Source organism: Macrotis lagotis, chromosome 1 (assembly GCF_037893015.1).
Source record: "Macrotis lagotis isolate mMagLag1 chromosome 1, bilby.v1.9.chrom.fasta, whole genome shotgun sequence".
Lineage (NCBI taxonomy): Eukaryota > Metazoa > Chordata > Mammalia > Peramelemorphia > Peramelidae > Macrotis > Macrotis lagotis.
The window spans coordinates 726,822,788-726,849,941 of NC_133658.1; the positions used below are offsets into that span (position 1 = coordinate 726,822,788).

The 27,154-nt window shown below is 34.4% G+C and overlaps 1 protein-coding gene across 4 annotated transcripts in view; it reads right to left on the reverse strand.

Moving 5' to 3' along the window:
• The window catches only part of FRY (FRY microtubule binding protein), a 568,375-nt gene that overhangs the window by 476,360 nt on the left and 64,861 nt on the right, over positions 1-27,154 (reverse strand). The window contains exons 1-2 of one of the 4 annotated variants that reach the window (XM_074216086.1): positions 11,813-11,855; positions 10,225-10,304 (exon numbers count right to left, since the gene is read on the reverse strand). The exons of 2 other annotated variants lie outside the window; for them this stretch is intronic. In XM_074216086.1, the coding sequence (XP_074072187.1) occupies positions 10,225-10,247 (23 nt within the window). In that variant the 5' untranslated portion in view covers positions 10,248-10,304; positions 11,813-11,855. Of the gene's footprint in view, positions 1-10,224; positions 11,705-11,812; positions 11,856-27,154 lie in introns of those variants that run through there. One more of the 4 variants, XM_074216085.1, reaches the window with a different exon arrangement.

A 27,154-nucleotide genomic window follows, 5' to 3' on the forward strand; every position in this document is an offset into this window, starting at 1 on the left:
GATCGATGTGGGTTTTCAACTAACAAAAGCTAGGAAAAGAACAAATTAAAGATTCCCAATTAAATACCAAATTAGAAATTCTGAAAATCAAAAGAGATTAATAAAACTAAAAGCAAGAAAACCATTGATCTAATAATTAAAACTATGAGGGGTTTTTTTGGGGAAAACCCCAATAAAATAGATAAATCTTTGGTTAATCTGATAAAAAATAGATGGAAAAAAGAGTTCTGCCAAATTCCTTTAATGATACCTAAATAAGGAAGAGTTAAAACAGACTAAATTATAGACCAATCTCCCTAATGAACATTGATGCAAAAATCTAAATAAAATTTTAGGAAAGAGATTACAGCAAATTATTACTAGAATAATACATCATGATCAGGTAGCATTTATACCATGTAGACAGGAATGGTCTAGTATTAGAAAAACACTCAACATAACTGAACACATCAATAACAAATCCAAACAGAAATATGATTATCTCTAGATGCTGAAAAAGTCTGACAAAATACAGCATCTATTCCTATTAAAACCACTGGAGAGAATAGAAATAAATGGAGTTTTCTTTAAACTAATAATATCTATCTAAAACCATCAACAAATATTATATGTAATGGAGATAAACTAGGATAATTTCCAATAAGATTTGGGATGAAACAAAGCTGCCCATTATCACCATTCCTATTCAATATAGTATTACAAATGTTAGCTTTAGCAATGAGAAGAAAAAGAAATTGAAGGAATTAGAATTGGCAATGAGGAAACAAAACTTTCACTCTTTGCAGATGATATAATGCTATACTTACAAAACACTAGAAAATCATCTGAAAAATCTATTTAAAGCAATTAACAACTTCAGCAAAGTATCAGGATCTAAAATAAACCTATATAAATTATCAGCATATCTATATATGAACAACAAAGTCCAAGAGTTAGAAAGAGAAATTCCAATTAAAGTAACTAAGATAACAGAAAATTTGGGGGAATTACTTTCCAAGATAAATCCAAGAACTTGTAGGATCACAATTTCAAAATACTTTTCACACTAATAAAGTCAAATCTAAAGAATTGGAAAAATGTCAATTGTTCATGATTCGACTGAGCTAATACAATAAAAATGACAATTCTGCCCAAATTAAATTATTTATTCAGTGCCATACCAATCAAAGTAACAAATAACTATTTTATAGAGCTAGAAAAAAGATTAACAAAATTCATCCAGAGCAACAAAGTAAAGAAAGGTGGCCCAGCTGTACCAGATCTAAAACTATACAGTAAAATGTCAGTCATCAACACTGCCTGGTCCTGGTTAAGAAATAGAGTAATGAACCAGTGGATTAGGATTATGTACAAAAGAAACAGTAGTAAATGACTACAGTAATCTATTGTCTGACAAACCAAAAGACATTAACTTCTGTGATAAGAACTAACTATTTGACAAAAACTGTTGGGAAAACTGGAAATTAGTATGGCAAAAACTAGGCATAAACCCACATCTCATACCCTATAACCAAATAAAGTCCAAATGGGTACAGGATTTAGACATAAAGGGTGGTACCATAGACCAATTAACAGATCAAAAAATACTCCCTGTCAGATCTATGAAAAAAGGGACATATTTATGACTAAACAAGAAATAGAATACATTATGAATTACAAAATGGATGATTTTAACTATATAAAGTTTTAAAAGTTTTTGCAGTAATAAAACCAATACAACCAAGTTTAGAAGGAAAACAAAGCTGGGAAACAATTTTCACAGCTAGAACTTCTGATGAAGATCTCATTTCGAAAATATATAGAGAATTTAATCATATTTATAAGGATACAAGTCATTCTCCAATTGATAAATGGTCAAAGGATATGAATGCCAGTTTTCAAATGAAGAAATTAAAGCTATATATATATATATATATAATATATATAATATATATATATATAATCATATGAAAAAATGCTCCAAATCATTATTGATTAGAGAAATGCAAACTGAAATAACTTTGAGGTATCACCTCAAACTCATCAGATTGGTTAAAATGACAAAAAAGGGAAAATGATCAATGTTGGAGAAGCTGTGGGAAGATTGGGACATTAATCCCTCTTGATAAAGTTGTGAACTAATACAACCATTCTGGAGAGCAATTTGGAACTATAACCAAAGAGCAACAAAACTGATCAAACCCTTTGATCCTCAATGTCAATACTGGCCTATATCTAGAAAAAATCATAAGAAAATGGAAAAAGTTCCATATGTTCCAAAATATTTGTGGCGGCTTTTTTTGTTGTGGCAAAGAATTGGAAATTGAGGGGATGCCCATCAATTGAGGAATGGCTAAACAAGTTATGGTATATGAATGTTATGGAATACTATTGTTCTAGAAGAAACCATGAATAAATGGAGATGCATGGAAAAAAAATATACAAACTGATGCTGAGCAAAGCGAGCAAAACCAGTAGAACACTATACACATTAATAATATTGTGAGTTGATCAACTATGTATACAGCTCCTCTCAGCAGTTTAGAGAGCTAGGACAACCTGGGAGACCTGTTATGGACAATACTTTCCATATCCAGATTGAACCCCCCCCAAACCCTCCACAGAATCTGCCACACTATTTTTCCTTTTTTTTTTTTTTTTTTTACAAAATTGCATCTTTATTAGAAAAACTAGTTGTAAGAGAATGTTTACCCCATTTTCAGTTTTTCTTCTAGTTTTGGCACCATTTTGTCTGCACAAAAATTTTTTATGAAATCAAAATTTTACATTTTATCTCCCATGAATCCTTCAGTCTCTTGATTGGTCATTACCTCTTCTTCCCCATCCCCAGATCTGACAAGTATTATTTTTCCTGCTCCCATAATTTATGATACCACCCTTAATATCTAAATCATATAACCATTTTGGCCTTATCTTGGTATATGGTATAAGATGTTGGCCTCTGTCTAGTTTTTGTCAAACAATCTTCTTGCTTTTTCAGCATTTTTTTTTTTGCAAGGCAATGGGGTTAAGTGGCTTGCCCAAGACCACACAGCTAGGTAATTATTAAGTGTCTGAGGTTGGAGTTGAACTCAGGTACTCCTGACTCCAGGGCTGGAGCTCTATCCACTTCACCACCTAGCTGCCCCTTCAGCAGTTTTTTTAATATTTAATTCATTTATTTTCATATTATTACAATAGTCTTGTAAAAATAAACAAAATCTTCCCTCTCCCACAAAGATAGAGAAACCTCAAGAAAAATAAAGTGAGAGAAAAAAAACATTTTTCAATCTGTGTTCAAATACCATCAGCTCTGTCTCTGGGATGGGTTGCATTCTTTATCATAAGTCCATCAGAGAAGTTGCTTCAATATTTTTTCCCACAGTTGCTATTGCAAGGTGTATTTCCCTCCATTCTATTCCTCCTCACCCCCATTTATTCTATTCTCTCTCTCCTTTCATCCTGTCCCTCCTCAAAAGTGTGTTGTATTTGATTACCCTCTCCCATGATCTTCTCTGTCATCTAACACCTACATGTTCCCTCCCTGCATTCATCCCCTTTCTCCCATCCTTACTCTCTTTTTTAACACTAGGATAAGATTTTTATACCCTATTGAGTGTGTATGTTATTTCCTTTCCAAGCCACTTCCAAAGAGAATGAAGGCTCACTTACATGTTCCTCCCTTCCACTCTGTTGCAAAAGCTTTTTCTTGCCTCTTTACATGAAAGATCCCATTCCACCTCTTCTTTCCTTTTCTCCCAGTACATTCTTTTATTGATCATTTAATCCATCTTTATAATATATTACACCTTCATATTAAGCTCCCTCCTGCACCTTGTCTATATATGCTCCTTCTAATTGCCCTAATAAATAAGAAGGTTCATATGAGTTATTAGCATCAGCTTATCATGCAGGAATACAATTAGTTCAACATCATTAAATCCCTCATAATTTGCCCTTCCTATCCACCCTCTCTATGTTTCATCTGAGTCCTAAAGTTGAAGATTAAACTTTCTGTTCAGCTCTGGTTGTTTCAACAGGAAAGTTTGAAAGTCCCCTATTTCATTGAATACCCATCTTTTCCCCAAAAGAGAGTGTTCAGTTTTGCTGGGTAGTTGATTCTTGGTTGTAATACAAGTTCTTTTGCCTTCTGGAATATCATATTCCAAGCCTAAGAACCCTTAATGTAGATGTTGCTAACTCCTATGTAATACTGATTATAGCTCCATAATATTTTAATTGTTTCATTTTGGCTGCTTGTAATATTTTCTCTTTGGCTTGGGAGTTCTGAAATTTGGCTAAAACATTCCTGGGAGTTTTTATTTTGGGATTTCTTTAAGCAGGTGATAGGTGGATTCCTTCCATTTCTATTTTAGCCTTTGCTTCTAGGATATCAGGGCAATTTTCCTGGAGAATTTCTTGAAAAATGAAGTCTAAGCTCTTTTCCTGGTCATGATTTTCAGGTAGCCCAATACTTTTAAAATTATCTCTCTTGGATATATTTTACAGGTCAGTTGATTTTCCAATGAGATATCTCATATTTATTCTAGCTTTTCATTCTTTTGGTGTTTTTTTAATTGTTTCTTGATTTCTCACATAGCTATCAGCTTCCCTTAGCTATATTTGAGGGAGTTATTTTCTTCACAGAGTTTTTTTTTATCCCCCTTTCCATATGGCCAATTCTGCTTTTTAGGGTATTCTCCTCAATGACCTTTTGGACTGTTTTTTTTTCCAATTAACCTAAACTGTTTTTTTTAGATGTTATTTTCTTCAGTATTTTTTGTATCTACCTCACCAAGCTCCTGACTTGGTTTTTATGATTTTCCTACATTGTTCTCATTTCTATTCCTGATTTTTCCTCTACTTCCCATCCTTGATTTTCAAAATCATTTTTTGAGCTGTTCCACAGTCTGAGACCAAGTGCTATTTTTCTTATAGGCTTTGGATACAGAGGCTTTGACTTTGTCATCTTCAGATGTGATCATACCTACATGTGTCCACAGTTATTGTCTATGGTCAGATTTTTTTTTGTTCTGCTGTTTGCTCATTTCCCCAGCCTATGACCTGATTTTAGCTCTTTGTTAAGAAGGGCTCTGTTTCCAGGGTGGAGGATGCACATTCTCAAGCTTTTGAGGGTCTTGGGGACACCTCCCCCAAGGACTTCAATTCCTTCAAGGTATATCGTGAGAGGCTCTGACTATTCTCTTGCCTGTGCTCTGGTCTGTGTATGATCACAAGCACTATCCCCTGTCCTGGAGCTGTGAGGTGTGTCCCTGCTCTGCTATTGGCTTTCTGCCTGTTTCTGATCCATTTAGTACCTAATCTAGTGATGAAAACTCAAGTAGAGAACATCCCAAAAGGTGATCTTTATTTAGCAAAGCATTCAATCTATCTTTGATATTATCAGCTGTGCTAGAAGGAATCCCTCATACCAGAACTTAATAGAATGCCCAGAATAATAAGAACAGAACAAAAATAAGAATAGTCACTGCTATTAAAAATCAACTTTAATTATAGACACTTTTTCCTTAGTCTAAGAAATTCATAGTAGGTACATTAATTCTGGATTTCAGGATGATTAAGCAACTCTTTGTCATAGAACTATTCTCAGGTATAACCAACTATTTGACAAAGTCAAAACTTGAGTTTTCATGTATCCAAAAGAAATTTATAAAAGACTGTCATCTCTCATTTTTCTTCAAATGATGAGCTCTCAAGAGTTACTGACATGGCTTTAAGTTTGGAATCCTGCTCTATACTTTATCCTTTCTCTCCAAATAGATCAATAAGAGAGTCAATTTCCTCATAGAGATTTAACCTGACCTTCCTAATGGGGAAAAAGTTATCTGTAATGAATGATATTCAGTCTTCTTTGTATTATGATCATGAGGCAATTGTCTAAATGCTAAATCTATTCCTACTTGTAATTTTTTCCTATGAGGTTAAAGACTAGGAAGGAGTCACATTAGACTTTTTCTCTGAATCCTAAATTCCTTCCATGAAAATGACATTTTGCCTTTTAATATACTAATTGATCTTTTACCTTCACAGTTGGATTACCTAAAGTTCCTTATAAATATTTTAGAATGCCTAGTAAAATTTGAAATGGAGACAATCTACACCTTCTTTTTAATGGCTATTTTAAGCTTCAAAAAGCAAATAGACCCACAATTACTTTTATTTCTTCAGTTTCTTGTAAAGGTAAATTTCTCAAGTATTTTGCATTGTAGAACTCACACTGGATTTCTTTTTATCACAAAAGCAGTAAAGAGGAGAAGGCTACAAAACCAGAAAATGTTCACAAAGCAGCTACAGAACTGTTAGCCTGATTTGGATGATTAAGTTAATATACATATCTTAGTCCTTGATTCTTACTAGTCTATTAATTTATAAATTTATATAATCTGTATAAGTTATAAAAAGAATTGAATATCTCTAAGTATATCTGGATGGCTGAGCACAAAATGTACATCATGACAAGTACTGACATTAAATGACAACTGCTATCATGCAGTAATAAAAGTAGCTAGCATTGACACTTTGCTTTAAGCTTTACAAACATTTTATATTTTATCTCATCTGATTTTCACAACAACCTTGGGAAGAAAGTACTATTATTATCCCCATTTTACAGAAAAGAAACTGGTCAGAGAATGGTCAAGTGATTGGCCCAGAGTCACACAGATAGTAAGTCAATTCAAGTCTTCTTGACTCCAAGTCCAGTACTCTATCTACTATTTACATAGCTGCCTTAAAAATTATGAAAAATAAATCTTGTTTCTTGAGGATTACAAAATTAAAGGAAAATAGGATGTTTTAGGGGAAGGATTTTACATGTAAAGATTAAACATTTAAATAAATTACCATTGGAGAGAAAATATTTTATTTTTGTGAAAGATAACTATTTTCAACAAGTGGAATTAATAAAATTTCCAGATTGGGGGGGGGTGTTAGTCTCCACAAGAATGTGAAGGGATATTGTTAGTTTACATTACAAAGACTGGGGTCTGCCTGTATTAGTGCCTATGGGCAGGTATGCAAGTGTAAGACAAAAGACTTAGCCTCAACCTGATCAAAACCTGAGACTAAATCAGGTGTTCCCCAAGTAGTTCTGAGTTAATCTAGGGTCTGTGTCCTCCTTTGGCATGCTCAAGAAAATTACTTTTCCTGACAGGCAGGGAAAACATATGGAGGTGATTGTATCAATTAAATTATGACCCGGGTCAATGATTGTTACAAAGAGGGCAGGAACAAGTCTTTCGAACTACATAAATGGGGCAGCTAGTTGACACAGTGGATAGAACAGCAGCCCTGGAGTCAGGAGGACCTCAGTTCAAATTCAACCTCAAACACATAATACTTACCTAGCTTTGTGACCTTGGGCAAGTCACTTAACCCCATTGCCTTGAACAAACAAACCAACAAACAGACAAACAATAAATAAATAAATGGGTAAATGGGTAAATAAATAAACAAACTGCATAAAAGACCTGGCCTTATTGTGATTTGGCACCCCTCTTCTGACAGAGGTGATCCTTTCATTGAAATATCTTAATAAAAGTCATTTAAATCATTCTGGACTAAGTATTTATGAGTCATTGATAACATTAACTATGGTGACAAAAATCAGAATCTTAAAAGTTTGCATTTTTGTAACACCCATATGAAGCAAGAATGCTACCCATCAACTGGCTATCTGACTGCTGCCTAAAGATTTCAGGGAATTTAAGAGCTGTCCATTTTATATAGCAAAAATCTGCATTTTTCTAATGAGCTTATTGGATGTTGTTCAATGAATATATATACAGGGGCTCAGACTTGCTCTATTTGGCACTGGAAGGCAAATTAAGACTGATGATGAGAACTTACAGGGAAGGAGATTTCAGTTCAATAAAAGAAAATTTTTTATTAAAACTATCCAAAACTGGAATAGATAGTTTTAGGATATTGCTGTGTCCTTCTGACAAAATGTGACAAAAGAAATGTATTTTATGTAATTAAATTTAGGAAAATAGAGAAAGGAGTAGTTTACTAATAGACATAATCTTTTTTTGTAGGCTATTTTTAGAGTTAGTAGTTAAGTTTTAAGGCTTTTTTTCCTGTAAATGTGAATAATATTTCATTTTATCCTAAGCATTAACATTTTTTATAGTTCTCTATTAACTTATATTATTTCCAAAAAGAAATTATCATTTCCGATTTTAATTTATGTGACATTTTATGACTCAGAAACATGAAACAAACTAATTTGGGGAATATAAAATAAAAAAGAATTGCAGAGTTAAGTGCATATTCACTAACTTTAAATGGTCAAAGTATAAAAGCATTGATAGTTTCATTTATTTTGATTTTTCCCTTTTTTTCAAATAAAGAGAAGTAACTCAGGCAGTAAAAAATTTTATTTGCTTTCGCAAAACAACTAAAATGGTCTTTCATAAAAATAAATATATATATTTGTAAATTGTTTAAAGACATTTTTTTTTCCTAATAAAAGGAACTCTACAGAGAAGAAGATTAGACCTTTTGTCACCAAAGGCCTCAAACTTGGGGTCTACACCTGTTGTTCCCTTTTTCTCATTATTCCTTCAACTCCTTTAATCTCCAACAAATAAAGGCTGCTGCCCTTACTTATCATTCTACTAAAATATAACTTTTAAAATTTACCATTGCCCTCAAGTCTAATGACTTTTCCTAAATATTCATCCTCCTTGATTTCTTTGTAGTATTTAACAGCATTGATCATTCCCTCCCCTTTTCCTAAAACTTATGTCACCTTGCTTTCTGGGATGTTACATTATCCTAATTTTCTTCTTTCCATCTTTTTTCCATGGCACTTCCTCTTTTTCCTATGCCCTAAATTTGGAGTCCTCAAATTCTTTACTCTTTTCTCTTTATGCTCTTTTCTTTAAATACATGATTCATTTTTTAACTTCATGTATTAATTATCTACATTTTATAAAAATCTCGCTGCACGTAAATGATCATCTTTAGAAGAGTCTCTGAAATCTAAGTCTAACAATTCATCATATAAAGGCATACTATTGTATAGTCTAGTGTTTTCTTATTGTAGGTCTTTTATACATTTTAAACCTTCTTAAACTCAGTCACAAGTCCTACACATTCCCTCCCATAGGCTTAATATATGGGTGAATATATATATATATATATTATATATATGAATATATATAATTTATTTATATATATATATATATATATTTGCATATATGTGTATATAGTTGCCTTGGGTTTTCATTGTGTTTCATTTCCCCTTAACACCTGTCCCTAGCATTGGACTCCTCCTTTAAATACATAAAAATATTGATACAAAATGGACCAGTCATATTTTATTTGTGTAAAAATAATTATACATTTTATTTATACAAAAATGTTTATATAAAATTGACTCTCTGTGCCACATTCCACATCTGCAGTCCCCACTTCCTCTTTTTTTTTAGTGAATAGAGACAAAAGTTTATTGACAATGTAAAAATACTATTACAAGTCTAACATTATGAGTAATTTTAAGTTCCCCACTTCTTTTTTCAGAAGTGAAAGACAGACTCTCCAAGGCAAAGGTCAGTCATTTCATGAACTTAATGACTATTTCTATGCAAATGCTTCTGAGCCCTGACTTGTGGTCCATTTCCATAATAGCCTTTTTGGATTCAATTGACTGTTTTTCCAATCTTTCTGGATTCCCTATTTATTATGGTAGTATCATTTCCCAAATTAGGACTGAAATTTTGGAATCCATTTAATTTATACCTGTCCCTATCCCAATTAGTCACTGATTTGATCTGTTGATTCTTTTTAATTTTTTGCAAATCATCATTTCCTTTCTAATCCATAGCCATCTCACAGATTCAGACCTTCATATCTGGATTATTGTGACATCCTCCTAACTGCTCTGTCTGCTTCCAGTCACTTTCCATTCCAATCCATTTTATGCAACACTGGCAGGCTAATCTTCCTAAACACCATTTTCATCATGTTATTCCCCTGTTCAAAAGCTTTCTGCAAAGCCTCACTGCCTAGGAGATAAAATCCCAAATCCTTAGACTGGCCTTCAACATTCTCCACAACGTGATTGCATCCCTCTTTTCCAAGATTATCTTCCACTAGTTTACCTCTTCTGTCTTCATCATTCAGACTTCTCTACTCATTGTCCTACTAACATATCATAGACATTCCTGCCTTAGCTATCTTTAATCATCGTGTTCCCTTCTCTGCCTTTCTAAAACCTACCCATCTTTCAGGATCCAGCTCATCTCATCTTTTATATGAAGTCTTCACTCATCACACATCCTCTGTGATCCTTCTCTTCTCTGAAACCAAAGTCACATTTAATTAGTCGTTGACAAAACATTTCTTAATTGTTTTGAACTTTTAAAACTTTTCATGTATCCTTAAACATAGTGGAAGTAGAAATTACCCTAAAATTTACATATTATGCTTTGTACCTTCCATCCAAATCTTCTTTGTTGGATGAACATAAAATAGACTTTATTTTATTTTAATTTTTATTTATTTAAGACAATGGGGATAAGTGACTTGCCCAAGGTCACACAGTCAGTCAATTATTAAGTGTCTGAGACTAGATTTGAACTCAGGTCCTCCTGACTCCAGGACTAGTGCTCTATCCACTGTGCCACTTAGCTGTCCTTGACATTATTGTTTAAATAAATTAAAAACCTATAAAGGGGTGGCTAGGTGGCATAGTGGATAAAGCACGGGCCTTGGAGTCGGGAGTACCTGGGTTCAAATCCGGTCTCAGACAATAATTACCTAGCTGTGTGGACTTGGGCAAGCCACTTAACCCCATTTGCCTTGCAAAATCCTAAAAAAAAAAAAACCTATAAAGACAATAAACCTATAAGGACAAAAACCCTACAATGACAATAGATAAATGATATAAAAGTGATAAATAAAGGCTACTTTTATAGAAATGTTTCACCTTGCCCCTGGACTGTTAAGGTAGCCTTCTTACTGGATTTGGTGAGTCAAATCTCTCCCCATTCCCCACCCTCCATTCATCTGACAAAGTAATCTTTTTAATATGCAGGAATGGCTATGCCATTTCCCTATGCAATAAATTCCATTTATTCCCTAATATATATCTAGGATCATAATTACAGTTCTCTTATTTTAAAGCACCTGCACAAACTGGATCTTTCTTCCTTTAGCCTTACACTTGACTCCCCCTATGCTTTTTGTAATTCAACTGCTCTTTGCTGCTCTTCACATATGACACTCAGTATTGCAAATCTGTGCCTCTGTACTGACTAGCCCAGCAGTTCACTGGAGAGAGTGCCAGACTTAACAGAAGACTCATCTTCCTGAGTTCAAATTCATCTTTAGAATACTTATTTAGCTGGGTGAGCCTAGGTAGGTCATTTATCCCTGCTTGCTTCAGTTTTCTCAACTAAAAAAATGAACTTGAATAGAAAAGGGCAAGCCACTCTAGTATCTTTGCAAAGAAAACTCCTAAAGAAAACCAACAAAGAACTAGACACAACTGAAATGACTGAATGATGATAACAACACTGACCTGTCAATACCTGGAGTGTTCTTCCTTTACACTTCTGCCTCCTAGTTTCCTGAGTTTTTCCATGATTCATTTCAAAGTACCACAATCTGCAGCAGGTCTTTCGTAGTTCCTGCCCTCAGTCCCATGCTAATGTCTTCCCTCTATGATTGCTTTCCATTTACTTTATATATACATATTCATATATATATGTATATATATATATATATATATATATATAAAGTATACATACATGGGTATCTGCAAATTTTCATGTATGTTTCTTGAGGTCAGATAAAGGAGTTTTACCTTTCTTTACTTCTTTTACTTTTCTGGGCTCCAGTGTCTGTGTCTGTAAAGGGAGAGGGTTGAATAATATGATTTGTAATTTATGTTCCAATTCAAAAATTCAATAATTAGATATGTCTGAAAATGCATATGAATATATGTCACTCCTTTCTCCTCTGACTTCCTATTTCCTAAGCTTCATTTTTATCTAGAGGGGACTTAATTTCCTCAAGCTAAACGAACAGACTACTAATTCTGGTTAGTGCTACCAAGTTGGAATGACTTCTAGCATGCATGACACTAAATATGGTGGGTATGTCTTTCTTTTGAGGACAAATCTACATCATTTCAGAGAGACATCCCCAGAATGTTAGCCACAAAATGAATTCCTTTGATCTTAGGAGCTCCCAGAGATATTTTGCTTAGGTATAAAGGCTGAGTGAGAGCTGCACTTGTGACATATATAGTCCTAAGGATAAATCAAAGATCCTTGAAGTACCACCACATGCAAGTACTGACCAAAGTTTGTAAGGACTTTTAGGAAAATAGAAATTATTTCAGTTCCTCAATATCTAACTGATCAATCAAATGTAACTTTAAGACTACTAAATCTTTTAATGCATAAACTTGTCAATCAAAAAATGAAAATAGACCACAGACCACCCCAAATTCCCAGACACAATTATGTGATCTCAACATGCAGCACTTTCCAAGTTGCTTTCCATTCTCACAATCTTCTGTTTTACAATTCAACAATGCACTTCTACAGTGTCCTGGATTATATTTATTCCTGTTTGTGTCTACTTCTACAAGATAACTAAACTCCATGAGATAATTATCTAAAACTGTACTGTTTTAAAGTATAGGCATAATGTTCTGAAACCCAAGTTAATGTATAAGAGAAGTATAACCTTAGGAGATTTAGACATTGTATGCATCTAGAAGAATGCTATATTTAAAAAATATGAAATGAATTCTCAGATCTAGGATTCCTTGAAAATACTTTGATGTTAAAAATAGGAAGTACTTTTACAAAGACATAAATATTAGCAAAATTAGGTCCCACATGACAAGGCTTGGTGGAGGGTGGTAGTGATACTTAAAATAAATGGTATTTTAAAATCAGTGCTCAAATAACTCCTTTCCTATTGCACAGCTGGACTCAGAGGATTTTGTAAGGTAAGTAATCATCATCTGCATTACTTGAGCGCCCTCTGGTGCCATGACTCATGTATCACTGTACTTCAGTCTCCCTTGGGGAATACAAATGCATTTGGAGGAAAGACTGACTCTTCAAAGAAATCAGAACAGCTAGAACATTATAACATAATGGTGCTTCTAAGTAAGCTAACTACATTTTAATGGCTTGGTCTCAGTCTTACTATCAGCACATATTTCCTAATGGTGCACTGGGGAACAGAATTAGGTTTCCTATCTATTCCAGCTACATTCTCTTCTCTATCACACCAGGGAGTCATCCTTCTTGCCTAGTCCACAGTCATTTCATGTGGAAATTTTCCACAAAATGTCAAAGGGTCCCTTTTCTGAATCGGGGACAGAAAACTATAGCCCACTTCTGCTCTCCATCCCTTCATGTTAAAAAAAATTTGGATAAATGAGAAAGTGAAAAGTGTCAGGTAGAAGTCAGTTTAGTGTGTGTTTGTGGTTGACAGATGTGTGCTTTTAGAAAATTTATAGTTAAAATGAGCACTTTCTGGAGTACTGCATATTCTCAGACTTGGTTATTGTATAGATTGTTTCACTGAATTGTATTTCATCTTTTTTAGTCTTTGTTATAGAGGATGTATCACTGGGTAGGTGAGGGGAAAGGTATGTATTCAGAAACAAAGGTCATGTAAAAATAAAAGATACCAATATATATTTTTAAAATGAACAAAAATGCATCTTTTTGAATTTTAAATCAGCTAGGTCTGTTTCAATAGAAGTTATTTAGATAAATACTCTGAAAATGTATTCTCAGGGCTTTTGAAGGCAGCATGAAAATATGGAAAGAAAATTGGATGGGGTGGGGGGGGGTGATGGTAGTTGCATTTTATTCCTGTTTCCAAATCTGCATAGCTGGCAACTGTACAAATTTAACTTTTTTTTTGGCAATCTGCTTCACCCATTGCCCTTTTCCATCTGCGAATATAGACTAATCCTAAATCCCAAGGGTTGGAAGAAAGCCATTTTCTCTAGACTGTGGCTGTTGGTAACATTTCTGGCTCCTGGAGCCTGATCTTTTCATTGTTGCAATTCAGTGACTGACAATTTTATGCAACACTGTTCATATGCTTAGCAACAGGAAGGGTGGAGTCCAAAAACAGAGGGAAACCAGCCACATTTGGCAGTTGTGAAATGAGAAGGGAAGGATTGGGAACAGGATGAAGGACATGTTACTTAGATATAAGAGAGAAAACTCTTCTCCTTCTCCCGATCCCCCACCTCCTACGAAGGAATAATACAAATATTATTTGATTGCAAGTAGTAAATCTAGAAAGAATCAAAATAATTAATTATGTTTCCTTTCTAGCAAAATTGAGTATTTACTGTCAAGAAAATACCTCATGGTTAGAATGTAGTAACCTTTGAGAATACTTTATATCCTTTTATCTTTTCTTGACCAGTCCAGGAATATTTCTTCAGGACAAAGAGTTGGCACAGGAGAAAGACTCAGTGATTGAGGCTCCTAGTTATTTCATTTGTAACTTAATGATTGTATAATTTGCTCCATAGTAATGCTTCATAGTGCAGAAGAAGAATTATCTGTCTAGTTTTTAATATTAAGAAAATGATTTCTGAGGGCTCCCTCAGCAGCATGGGCCCTAATCAGATATAAATTCCCTATTGTTCAATGTAACTTCATTATTAATGTAAATTCCCCAAGATAAGAGCAACCTCAGCTCATCTCCTTACTCCTCTGCTGTTTCAGTCTTTCAGAATGGGTACCTGACCTCAATCATATAGAGGGGGTAGGATCCTCCTTTTACCTGCTTTTCCCCAGACTCTTCCTGGCACAGGAAGTGGGCAAGACTATAAAAGTCTGGACTAAACTCCCCTCCTGGCCAGACTCACTTGAGTCTAAGCCCAGCCATCTCTTATGGCTATTTTCCTTTCTGTCTTTCCCTCATACATTCTTGCCTAGACCTTTGTCTAGGCTTGTTGCCTCTCCAGGAAAAATTTTTAATCTGTGAATTTTGTAGGCTTGTGAAATAAAAAGCCTGAGCTTTTCTACCTTCAGGGCTAGTCTGTTGAATTTTTCCCTTTCCCCCAATTTCCCTATCATCAATAGGATCTCAGAGCTAGATATGGAGTTGAAAAGGGGCCTTGGGGATGATTTAGTATGGTTCACATATTTTACAGATGGAGAAACTGAGTTACACAGCAATGAAGTGACTTGCCCAAGATTGCACAAGGAATAATTAGGTGTTGAACTCTGATTAAGAAAAAAACAGAACTACAGATGGATTAATACTAATCTCTTCTCTCTTCATTTTTCCCTAGAAACAAGGTAGGATGCTGGGGAAAGGCTAGCATTGTTCCCAGTACAATGCTCCTTCCATAAGTTTTTACTTATAGTACAAGTAGTTCCAGTGCTCTGACTAAATTGACTAATTTGGTAATCAATTACTATGATAAGAAACCTGCCATTAAATGACCAATTAGTAACCAGTTAGCAATTCATTAATTTTAAGTCACACTAATCCAACTATTGAAACAAGCCACAATCTGAATAGAATGACAAAGTTTGAGGGTAATTTCACTGGTAAATGAGTTTTTTAAACTAAATAATAAAGGAGAATCTTTTTAAATAATTTTTAAAATTTAAATAATTTTAAAAATAGATACTATAATAAAGGAGAATCTTTTGTAGTCAAAAGTAACATTTCTAATGACAATCAATCCTAGAAAAGAAACTTTCATTGGTCACTCTTCACAGAATCACACACTTTTAACACTGGGAAGGATCTCAGACATCAAACTAAATTCTTGTCATTTTATAGATGAGAAAACTGAGAAAGGAGAGATGATTTGCCTAAAATTGCATAGTTAATAAATGGAAGAGCTGGAATTTAAATCTTGGTCTCATGACTACATGTCCAGTGATTTCTTCACTGCAGTGATGATAGTAGGTAGCAATCTTAACCAGATTAGAATCTGAAGTAGGGCTTCTTTTACGTCTGTTAAGAGTCTTGAATCCAGATATTCAGGTTTTCTCCCTGCACTAATTCATTCCAAGAAAATAAATTTACATGAAAACTTTATTATTTATTTAAAATGAATAGCAAGTTATGCATAATAGATCTGCAGTTTCATATTTAATCATTTTTTTAAAAACTTACTTGATTTCTCAGTATCCTAGGAAATTCCCCAAAACTAAAATATTGCAGAGAAAATGCTGGCCCACATGATAGTGAATTTTTTCATCTGGAGGCCTCTATAACAATAAAATCCCAGATATTTGCTTGCACTTACAGAAAAGCATTTGGTACATCAATTCTTTATTTTTCCTCTTCTCATTGAGTCATTTCCCAGACACAGGTGATAGGAAGAAATGAGACCGCATCAATTAATTGTTACAACTTGCTAGTGAAATTGTTTTTTTCCTGGAAATTATTTTAAAACTAGATACAATTTAAATAGTATCTGCAGACCTTAGTAATCTATGTCATCTTGATCCAAATTTACCAGAGACAAGCCAACTTTCATTGATAATGTGGATTTGTAAAGTTAATTCTGTTTGTCCATCAATTTGTTTGTTGGGCCTCCTCCCCAAATAGACATCTTTGAAGACAGTGTCTTGTAACAGTTAAAATATTTAAGAGACATAACTTCTGGGTAATTAGTCATATAATAAAATTAGTCATTTTATTAATAATGCTAGCATTTTAATAAAAGAGGTCAGTGGTGCTCTCAAATGCAGACTCACAGCCCTTGGATAAGGGGTGTGTTCCTGAGGGTGACAATTAATAAGAGATTGAATATTACAATAAGGGGCTGGACCTATTCTAATGAACATTAAGTCATTTACTTCTAAATTAACCTCAGCCTTGGGCAATCTAATCAAAGAATTTATCCCCCCAAACCTGAAAAGAACCCAATGGAATTAAGTTCTTTGTAAAGTTGGATGAAACTGACAAGACTGAGGAGAATTAATAATTTCATGATCAGTAATATCCTCCAAATCATTAGTTATTAATATTATTTTCTCTCAATCTTCTAGGAATAGATAATTTCTACAAAAGTCAGGCAAACTTAAATACTCCTAGGTCACCAAGCATTTTTGAATTATAGCAAAACAGAGTTAGATATCTAGGTGACTCAGTGGGTAGAGAGTGTTGGCCTATCTAATATCATGGTCTTAGAGAATGAAGGACAAACATCATCATCATCATCATCATTACAATAAAAAAACTTTCAAAGGTACATCTGCTACTTTCTATATATTTTTTCTTCTTAGAGATATCTGGAATATTCTCCCAAACTTTTCACCTTAAGACAAGTGATAAGTTGAATTGAAAGATTCAAATATCAAAGAGTCGTGATTTCATTGATGTGGATTACCTTTCTCAAGTAATACAAACTGTAATACCGTACCTTTGTAGACAATTTAATGAGACACTGAGGTTTAAAATAAATACCCCAAAATACAACTAATTGTTTCCATAATAAGAAATAAATTGGTGAAGACCAGAGAACAGGAAAAATAACAGGTAACAATAACTCTAAGGGGACTATTCTCTTTTCCTACTCAAAGCTGCCCATTCATATCATAAAAAGAAAAAGAGAATGAGAACACAAGCATGAGGGTGGTATTTGTAAACTAGCCTTTCTTTATACCCTGTTGCTGCAGTTCTGAGTGAGCTGATGAGATGGCAAGAAAGGCAGGTATGACTTCATAGCAAAACAATGTGATTCAATGGAAAGAGAACAATATTTAGACTCAGAGGACCTGGACTACTTACTATATGTGGGAACCTGGGACAAGTAATTCAACTCTTCTACAATTCTGTTTCCTTATCTATAAAAATTGGTTTATCAGCTAGTACCCAGCCTAGAGTCAAGAAGGCTCATCTTCCTGAGTTCTGGCACTTACTAGCTGTGTGATTCTGGGCAAGTCTCTTCACTCTGTTTGCCTCAGTTTCCTCCTCTGGAAAATGAACTGGGGAAGGAAACTGCAGGCCCCTTTAGTATCTTTGCCAAGAAAACCCCATATTGGGGGGGGGCCCAAAGAGCCAATGAATGGGATCAAAAAACAACTGAACAACAATAACAACAATTTAGTTTGAAGAGATGATCTCTAAGGTCTCTTCCTGCTCCAAATCCTATGATGCCACTAGCGCTGCAGCTCTGGGAGTCTGGTTACCTAGGTGGTTTTCCCTTTGTGTCTATGTTTATGTTCTCCTGTACTGTCTCTGTCCTGGGAAAATCCTGTTCAGTGGGTTGTGATGTAAGCTTCCTAAAGTTTTAGACACAAAGAAGACCAAAGGGCCGGACAATTTAACAACAGATGACCCTGACACCACCTTCTATATAACCATCTTTTTTCTTTCAGGCCAGTTTGTGTCAAGAGATCTATGAGCTGTGGGACTTCGGACAAATCACACTCTCTTGAGTCTCTGTCTTTTCATTTGTAAAAAAGAGTTAAGCATAATATTTTATATAATTTACCTCAGAGGATAAAATGAGATAATAGCTACAAAGCAATGGTAAGGATAAACATTATTTTTCAGAACATTATAGGTAAAAGACACATGGAAGAAAGCAATGAACCAGGGTTGCTAAGGAAAGACATGAACTCTGAGGAAAGAGAAGTTTTTGGGGAAATGGCAAGTGTTAGCTGTGGCAGATGCAGAGGCTCTGGCTCCAGGCCCGGGCCTGAGGTTTCCTACTAAGGCAAGATCTGCAGGCATGGAGAAGGGTATAGGCAATAACTATCTCAAGACAAGCAGCAGGGGCTCCTAAACTGGAACTAGGTAGGAATGCAAAATGACAAGAAAGTGACAGAGAAGTGTCTGGAATACATGAAGTTCCTGAGCCATGCTGAGTCTCTGGACCAAATGAAAGGAACAGGGCAAGACTCCAAGGGAAAACTGGGGGGAGAGGGGATGAAGCCAAAACATAGACTTTATTAAAGAAACTCCAGCCTCACCCATGTTATGGGGACTTCCCTATTAATACTGAGTTTTTTCTTTGGCATTTGAATTAGATTTGAGTCCCATTTAGTTCTTATCTGCTGTATAATATATTTATGTTTTAGATGCTTATTGTTTGCCTTGGTTGCTAGTAGGTGAGCTAACTCAAGTACTCTCAAAGCAAGTCAAGTTCTGATGTTTTAGTTATTTAAATATAGCTCTATTCCCTAACCCCGTAATTAACCAAAATTCTCATCCAAACCAAAATGCTCATTCTTTGCTACCACTCACCTTTATGTGTTGTCTTCTCTTGTAATGTAAGCTCCCTGAGGGCAATGATTGTCTTAATAATTTCATATTTTGTATTTTTTGCATCTTTAGTGCTTTGCATGTAGTAAGCAGCAAAAGAAAGATTTTTCATTCATTTAATTATTCATTTGTTCATTCATTCACAAGTCATATTGATATTTCTAAGTGTTCAAGACTGAATTCTACATATTTGTCCACAATTGATAATTTTGTAAAGTACACTGTAAAGTATAACTTGGGGCATAGCTATATTAATAAGCTTCAACTTAAAGCTTGTGAGCTTTTTGCCTTATTGACATTTTACAGGCCCATGAAATCTGCTTAGCTAAATGACTGACCTCTCATCATGTTAATAGTATTCCTCATCTAGCTGCCTACAGCTTAACAATATCCTCAAAATGTAATGCCCACAACCTAACAGAGTATTCAAGACAGTGTCTCACTAGAGTAGATAATAATGGGGTTATCACCTCTCTTATTTGGAAAAGTGTTGCTCTTAATCTAATGGAAGCTATCATTACCCTTTTTTTTTGGTTCACGTTTTTATTTTGATTTTACAATCCACTATATCCCCAGGTCTTTTCCCACAGGAACTACTGACTAGTTACATACATCCTCTTTGCTACTTTTTGAATCCATGAAAATCTTTATATTTATCCCTATTATATTCTAATTATATTTGAGTCCTCATTCTACTTTGTTGATCTTTTGGGAATTAAATTTCTGTATCTCTTCCTCTTGCTTTTATATATATATATATATATATATATATATATATACATATATACATATATGTATATATATATATGTTCTTTTTTGCATTTGAATTTATCAGAGAGCTGAACACTGGAGCAACATTTATTTAACTGAATTTAACCATGAATATACTTTTATACAGACCAAAATCAATCTATGCCTAATTCTGTGTAATCCTCATTCATCTCTTTCCATGAATATCCCATAGAAGATCTTTCCAATGTGGTACAAGTCTTCCTTGAGTTCTTTTAATATTTTATGGATTCTAATATAGCATTTAGGTTCATTAATCTGTTATGCCCTTCAGTCTTGCTAAATGATCCACCTGCCTTTTCTGATTGCAGTGCATGTCTTTTGACCACTTCTTCCCATTGCAAATCTTGGCTGACAATCTGATATACCCACCTAACTTTTTATTACTCTAGATAACTTGTAGTCAAGAATATAAATGGATTCAAATAATAACTCAGAGTTTGTTTGCAAAGCTTAAAAGGGATCACAAAAGGTCAAGAAAAAAATTAGATAGTTAAATAAATTAGTTGAATAGAATCTATTTCTCCCTTTCAATTTTTGTACATTTTGCTAACTGTTGCTATTTTTCAGAAACCTATTTTACTGAGGAAATTGTAGGTGTCTTCAAATGGGGTAAAGTGTTGAATTTTCTTGGCCTCAGTAAGATGGAGTTAATGGAGGGTGAAAGGGAAATATAGGAGATAAAAGTTTTATGTATAAAATAAAGCTGTTGGACTAGTTTTTTGAAACTATTTGTAAGGTTGTTTTATATGCATTATTTATTTTGAAATAAAACTGAAAAGTCCCTTTTACTATTTAAGATCTCTAGATTTAAAACAAAGCAAAACCTTTGTCTGCTAAAGTCACTTAAGGACCTTCATTTATTTATCAAGTGGAATTTTATGCTGGTACAGTCCTAAATCACATACTCCTGGGTCTATAACTACCAATGAGTTGTATACTTACTAAATTATATCTGCTTTTCCTTGTTCTCTCTCCTCTGAGCCTCTCACAGTTTATATCTCTTTCAGTTGCTACTGAAAATTGTTTCACAGGAAATTGGGTAGATGATGGCTCCAGAGACATAAACAAATCAGAAATTGGTGCAATTATGGGGTGGGGGGTAAAAAGATAAATTCACTTTAACTAGTATGAATTTGAAGTGGAGCTGACTTATAAATAGAAGCATTCTGAAGGTAGTGAGATATATGAATCTGGAATTCAGGATGGAAGTCAGAATTAGAGATAGAGATCTGGGACCTATGTAGAGGTGGTAGTTGAAGCTGTGTGAATGAATGAGTTCAGCAAGGGAAAGAATACAGAAAAAAGTAAAGAAAAAGGAAAAACTAAGGAGTACCTACCTTAAAGAGTCAGGACACAGGATCATAGCTCCAGAGCTGAAAGGTTCTCAGAAACCAGTGAGAGACCAGATGCTTAATCTTCTAGTTGAGGAAGGGACTTGCCCAAAGCATACAAGTAGTCAGTATTAGACATAGGATTTTAATCCAGATTGCTGCCTTTTAGACCCAGTATTCTTTTCACTATATTACACTACCTCTGCTAACAAAGGTAATTGAGTAGTACCTATAATCATGCTTGGCACATTCTTATTGTTGTTTGGTTATTTGTCATGGCTGACTCTTCACGACCCTTTTGAAGGTTTTCTTGACAAAGATACTGAAGTGGTTTGCCATTTCCTTCTCTAGCTCATAATATAGATGAGGAAACTGTGGCAAACAGGATTAAGTGACTTTCCCAGAGTCACATATTTCCTAAGTGTCTGAGACCATTTTTGAATTCAAGTCTTCCTGACTCCAGGACCCCTGCCCTACCCACTGCACCACTTAGCTGCCTATGTATTTGTCACATAGCAGATCTTCACTACATGTTTGTGGAATTGAATTGAACTATACATGATAGGACTGGAAAGAGAAAGAAGCATCAGTGAAGGAGAACAATGAGTGTTCAGACAGGTTAACTTGGAGAAGGTCATGTTGCTGGAGGAGAAAATATTCAGTGTAGGAGAAGAGGGACCATGGAAGATTCAGAAGAGGCTATTGATGATGTCAGAGACTGGTTCAGTAAAGTTGTGAAATAAATGCTATTAAAACTGCAGGGGTTGAGGAAAAAATAGGAAGGCTGATAAGACAACTTTTCAATACCTTTAAGCAGTTCAGAGAAAGAGAGAAATGAGATAGCTGAATGACTAGAAGGGTCAAAAGAAGGCTATTCCTCTCTCTCTCTCACTGTAGTGGTCTGAGATATTTATAAGAAGACAGAAAAGAGGGAATGGTGAGGAAGGAAGGCGAGAGAAAGAAGAGAAAGAGGAGGGAAAGAGGGAGAGGAGTAGAGAGAGAGGAGGGGAGCCAGGGAGGGAGGCAGAGATAGAAGGAGAGAAAGATGAAAGAGATATAGAAAGGAGGGAGACAGAGAAACAGAGGCAAAGAGAAAGAGATAGAGAGTGATCAGTGCTGGAGGTCTTAGGGAAGAAGGAATCTATGCAATCATTAAAGGAGAACCAAAACTCAGTCATCATAAGATGGTTACAAAGCATAAAAGATCAGGAGAATATTGAAGAATAGTTCCAAGGTATCATAATCTAATTTCCCACCCCTCTGTTCAGTGACTAATTCTGCTTTCTATATTTTTTCCCATTTCTATATTTCCCCCCATTTCTATATTTTCTATATAAGGTCTTATAGTCTTAAACAGGGATATTTCTCTTTTGTATCTCTCAGTGCTATGTGCATAGTCTTTGCTTAATAAATGTTTGTTGAATTGTTCAACTGAATTTCTGTCATTAAAATATCTCTTTTCTTTAAATTCTCCCAAGGCTTACCTTATATTTTCTAACTCAAATTTATAGAATCATAGGATTTAAGAGTTTGAAAGACTTGATTAGTCATAATCTAGTTTATGAATTGGTAAGCAGGGTGTGGAACCTCTAAAAGTCTGCCTCACGTCACCTCACTCTTCTTCTACATTATATATTGCATTTGTCCATTAAATAAAGTAGCTTTCCTTTATGGTGCTTTTGTTTTTTGCTTGCCTCAGCCTTTGTGTTTTCTTGTTCACTATACTGTATATCTGGAGCTACCTTGCTCTTATTCTTTATTCAAACCAATTCCCTCATCTCATTAAAATTTCAGGCAGAATCATATCCTCCATGAAGTTTAAATAGCAAATCATAACTAATACCTCATAGTACACATACATGTAGGAAATCAACAACATGACAGAAATTGGGATAATTGAAACATTATGCCTTATCACTTTGAAATATATCTTCCCAGGAGATGAGAAAATTTCTTTTCAATATTTTATTTCCTTGTCATGCTGTCATCTGTTTCTAAACCACTTTATCCTATGACTAGCTGCATCTGTGTTCCATCTCCCTAAGTAATCTTCCTGAAAAGTTTTTGTCTCTTTGATTTTATATATATATGTATGTATATATATATATATATGTGTGTGTGTGTGTGTGTGTGTGTGTGTATAAAACACCAATCATTACATTCTTAATAAACCTTCTCATCTAAGCCTTTCAATCAGGTGGGTATCCTTGTTTTGCCTTCCTGTCATCATCTGCCCTAATATTATAAGAGGACTTAAAAGAAAGCAATTTAAATGATAACGCATATTATCTGTACAATATAGCTTTGAATGTGTCATTTTCCTGCTCAAACATCTTTAATGGAGAGCTTTTGTCTATTGAATAAAGTTCAAAACTTCTTAGCTTAACATTGAAAGATGGCCCTGATTTAGCTTAATAGATTTACTGCTCTCATTTAGATACTTTGTGATCAGCCAGACTTATTCTTCCTTGAACATACTATACACATGATAACTTCTGTCCATGACCCAATTCAAGTGCCACATTCTTCATTTTTTCCTATCCTTGGTCTTCCAGCAGCAAGTTGTACATATCTTATTCTAACTCATATTTATTTAAGAACACTAGACATGGAGGCAGGAGAGAACTGAGTTTGAATTATATCTCCTACACTTAATAGATATGTCAATATGGACAAATCACTTAACCTCTGCAAGCCTTAGTTTGATTATCTATAAAATAGATAGGCCATATCTCACAGGGTTCCTCTGATAATATAAGAAAATGAATTCAAAATGCTCTGTAAATTTTAAATCTTAAAAATACTATGTAAATGTCAGATACTATACTATTATTACATCTGTATGAATGTAAGACAGACTTGCATATAACAGTCACTTGATAAACATTTGCTAAATGACTTGTAAGCTCCTTGAGGGAAAAGATATATTTAATTCATTTCGTATTCACTATTTTTAAATAAGATTTATCTAGATCTAAGAGGGGTATATTGGGGACCCCCATTATTGAAGTTTTACATTTTACTGAGTATATCTCCCTTTAGCTCATTTAACTTTTGTCTTAAGAATTTATATTTGCCATTTTGTACATATATATTTAGGATTAATATTAATTTATGATCTGTTACCTTTCAACAGTTTCCCTGTTTATCTCTTTTAATTAGGTATATTTTTGCTGTTACTATGTCCGAGGTTATGATGGCTTTTCCTGCCTTTTTTACTTCAATTGAAGCATGGGGGATTTTGCTCCAGCCACTTTTTTTTTAAAGTCAGTGTGCATCTTTCCATTTCAACTATATTTCTTGTACATAACATGTTGTTGGATTCTGCCTTCTAAATCATTCCTCTAGTGTCTATTTTTATGGGCAAGTTCATATCCACACTTATGACTGTTTTTAGAAATTTCTTTTCATGTTATTCTTTTATACTTTTTTAATTTGTTCCTACCCCTAATTTAAGAGACTTAAGACTAATTCTGTTCTTATTCTACTCATTTTCTTATTCCCACCTCCCCCTTTCCATTCTCCCCTTTCCCTCCTGAAGGGAATATATTGCTATAGGCTATAGCCATGTGTGTGTGTGTGTGTGTGTGTGTGTGTGTGTGTGTGTGTTCTTTTCTCCTTTGATCAGTTTAAATGAGTGTAAGATTCAAGTGTCACAAGCTCCCTTCCATAGACCTTTGATCTTTGTATAGACTTCTACTTGCATACCTCAATTTGGGAAATCATTTTCCCTATCTTTTCTCTATCTACTCCACCCTCCCCCCACTCTGAATATTCTTCTACATCTTCCTTTCTATTTTTCTTTTAATATCATCAAAAAATAATAGAATAACTCCCAGACCCTCTGTCTAATAAGACTACCTCTATGATCCTGATGATGGTAGAATTCTCAGGGAATACAGTATCATCTATTCCTATTAGAATGTAAATACTTTATTCTTATTTAGTCCTTGATTATTGCTTTCTTTTGTTTATTTTTTATGCTTCTTTGAGATTTGGGCTTAAATTTTAAATTTTTAAATTGGTTCACCAAAAGTTCTTTTTTTTTAAATTAAAAGTTCATTTCCCCCCCCCCCCCCGTTCAAATATAATCATTTTTGTTGGAGAGTAATTCCTGCTTATAAGCATTAGATCCTTTGGATCTAATAGCTAATCAGATTCTAAGCTGTTTATATACTTTTTATGATGGTGGTTACTAAATCTTGGGATCCCAGGCTGTGGCTCCTTGGTGCTTGAATTCTGTCTAACCACTTGCTGTATATTTTTTTCTTTGAACTTGGAAGCTCTGGAGTTTGGTTATAATGTGCCTAAGAGTTTTCATTTTGGATTTTTTCCTCCTAGCAAAACACTACTCAATTTTTTTATTTCTATTTTGTTCTTTGGCTCTAAGAGATTTGGGTTGCTTTCTTTTAAGATTTATTGAGATATCTTTTCCTCTTTTTTGTCATAGTTTTCAGGCTGTCCAATGATTCTTAATTTTTTTTCTCCTTGACCCTTTTTTCCTAGGTAAGTTGTTCTTGCTATGGGATATCTAACTTTTCCTTTGGTCTTTTCAGTCTTTTGACTTTAGCATTTCTTGTGATCTCATGGAGTCATTAGTTTCTTTAATTTTAGGGGAGTTTTTTCCTTTGAAAGTCTCTGGGCCTCTTGTGCCAATCTACTGATTCTCTTTCCAAATTTATCTTCTATAGATCTTGTTTCTTTATCTTCTTCCTGAGTATTTTAATTTTTTTAAATAAACATTTTTAGCTCCTTTTGAAAACTCTTGCTTTTTATCTTTCAAGAATTATGATTGACAACACCTCACCCTATACCAAGATAAGATCAAAAGAGATACAGGATTTAGACATAAAAAAACCAATATTATAAACAAACTAGGAGATGAAGGAATAGTTTGCCTGTCAGATCTATGGAAAGGGAAGCGTTTTATGATCAAGGAAGAGATGGAGAACATCATTAAAAACAAACTAGATAATTTCAATTACATTAAATTAAAAAGCTTTTGCACAGACAAAACCACTGTAACCAAGATCAAAAGAAATGTAGCAAATTGGGAAACAATTTTTACAACTAGTACTTCTGAAAAAGGACTCATTTCTAAAATATTCAGAGAACTGAGTCAAATTAAAAAAAACCAAGCCATTCCCCAATGACAAATGGTCAAAGGATATGCAAAGGCAATTTATGGATGAGGAAATCAAAGTGATCCATAGTAATATGAAAAATTTCTCTAAATTACTACTTATTAGAGAAATGCAAATTAAAGCAACACTGAGGCACCACCTCACACCTCTCAGACTGGCCAATATGATCAGAAAGGACAATGATCAATGTTGGAAGGGATGTGGGAAATCTGGGACACTAACACATTGTTGGTGGAGTTGTGAACTCATTCAGCCTTTCTGGAGAGCAGTCTGGAATTATGCCCAAAGGGGAACAAGAATGTGCATACCCTTTAATCCAGCAATACCACTACTGGTTCTATATCCTTTTTTTTATGAAAAAGGGTAAAATCATCACTTGTACAAAAATATTCATAGAAGCCCTGTTTGTGGTGGCAAAGAATTGGAAATTGAGTGAATGTCCATCGATTGGGGAATGGCTTAATAAACTATGGTAAATGCATATGATGGAACACTATTGTTCTATGAGAAAACAGGAGGGATGGGAATTCAGGGAAGCCTGGAAGGATTTGCATGAACTGATGCTGAGTGAGATGAGAAGAAGTAGAAGAACATCGTACACCCTAACAGCAACATGGGGTTGATGATCAACCCTGATGAACTTGCTCATTC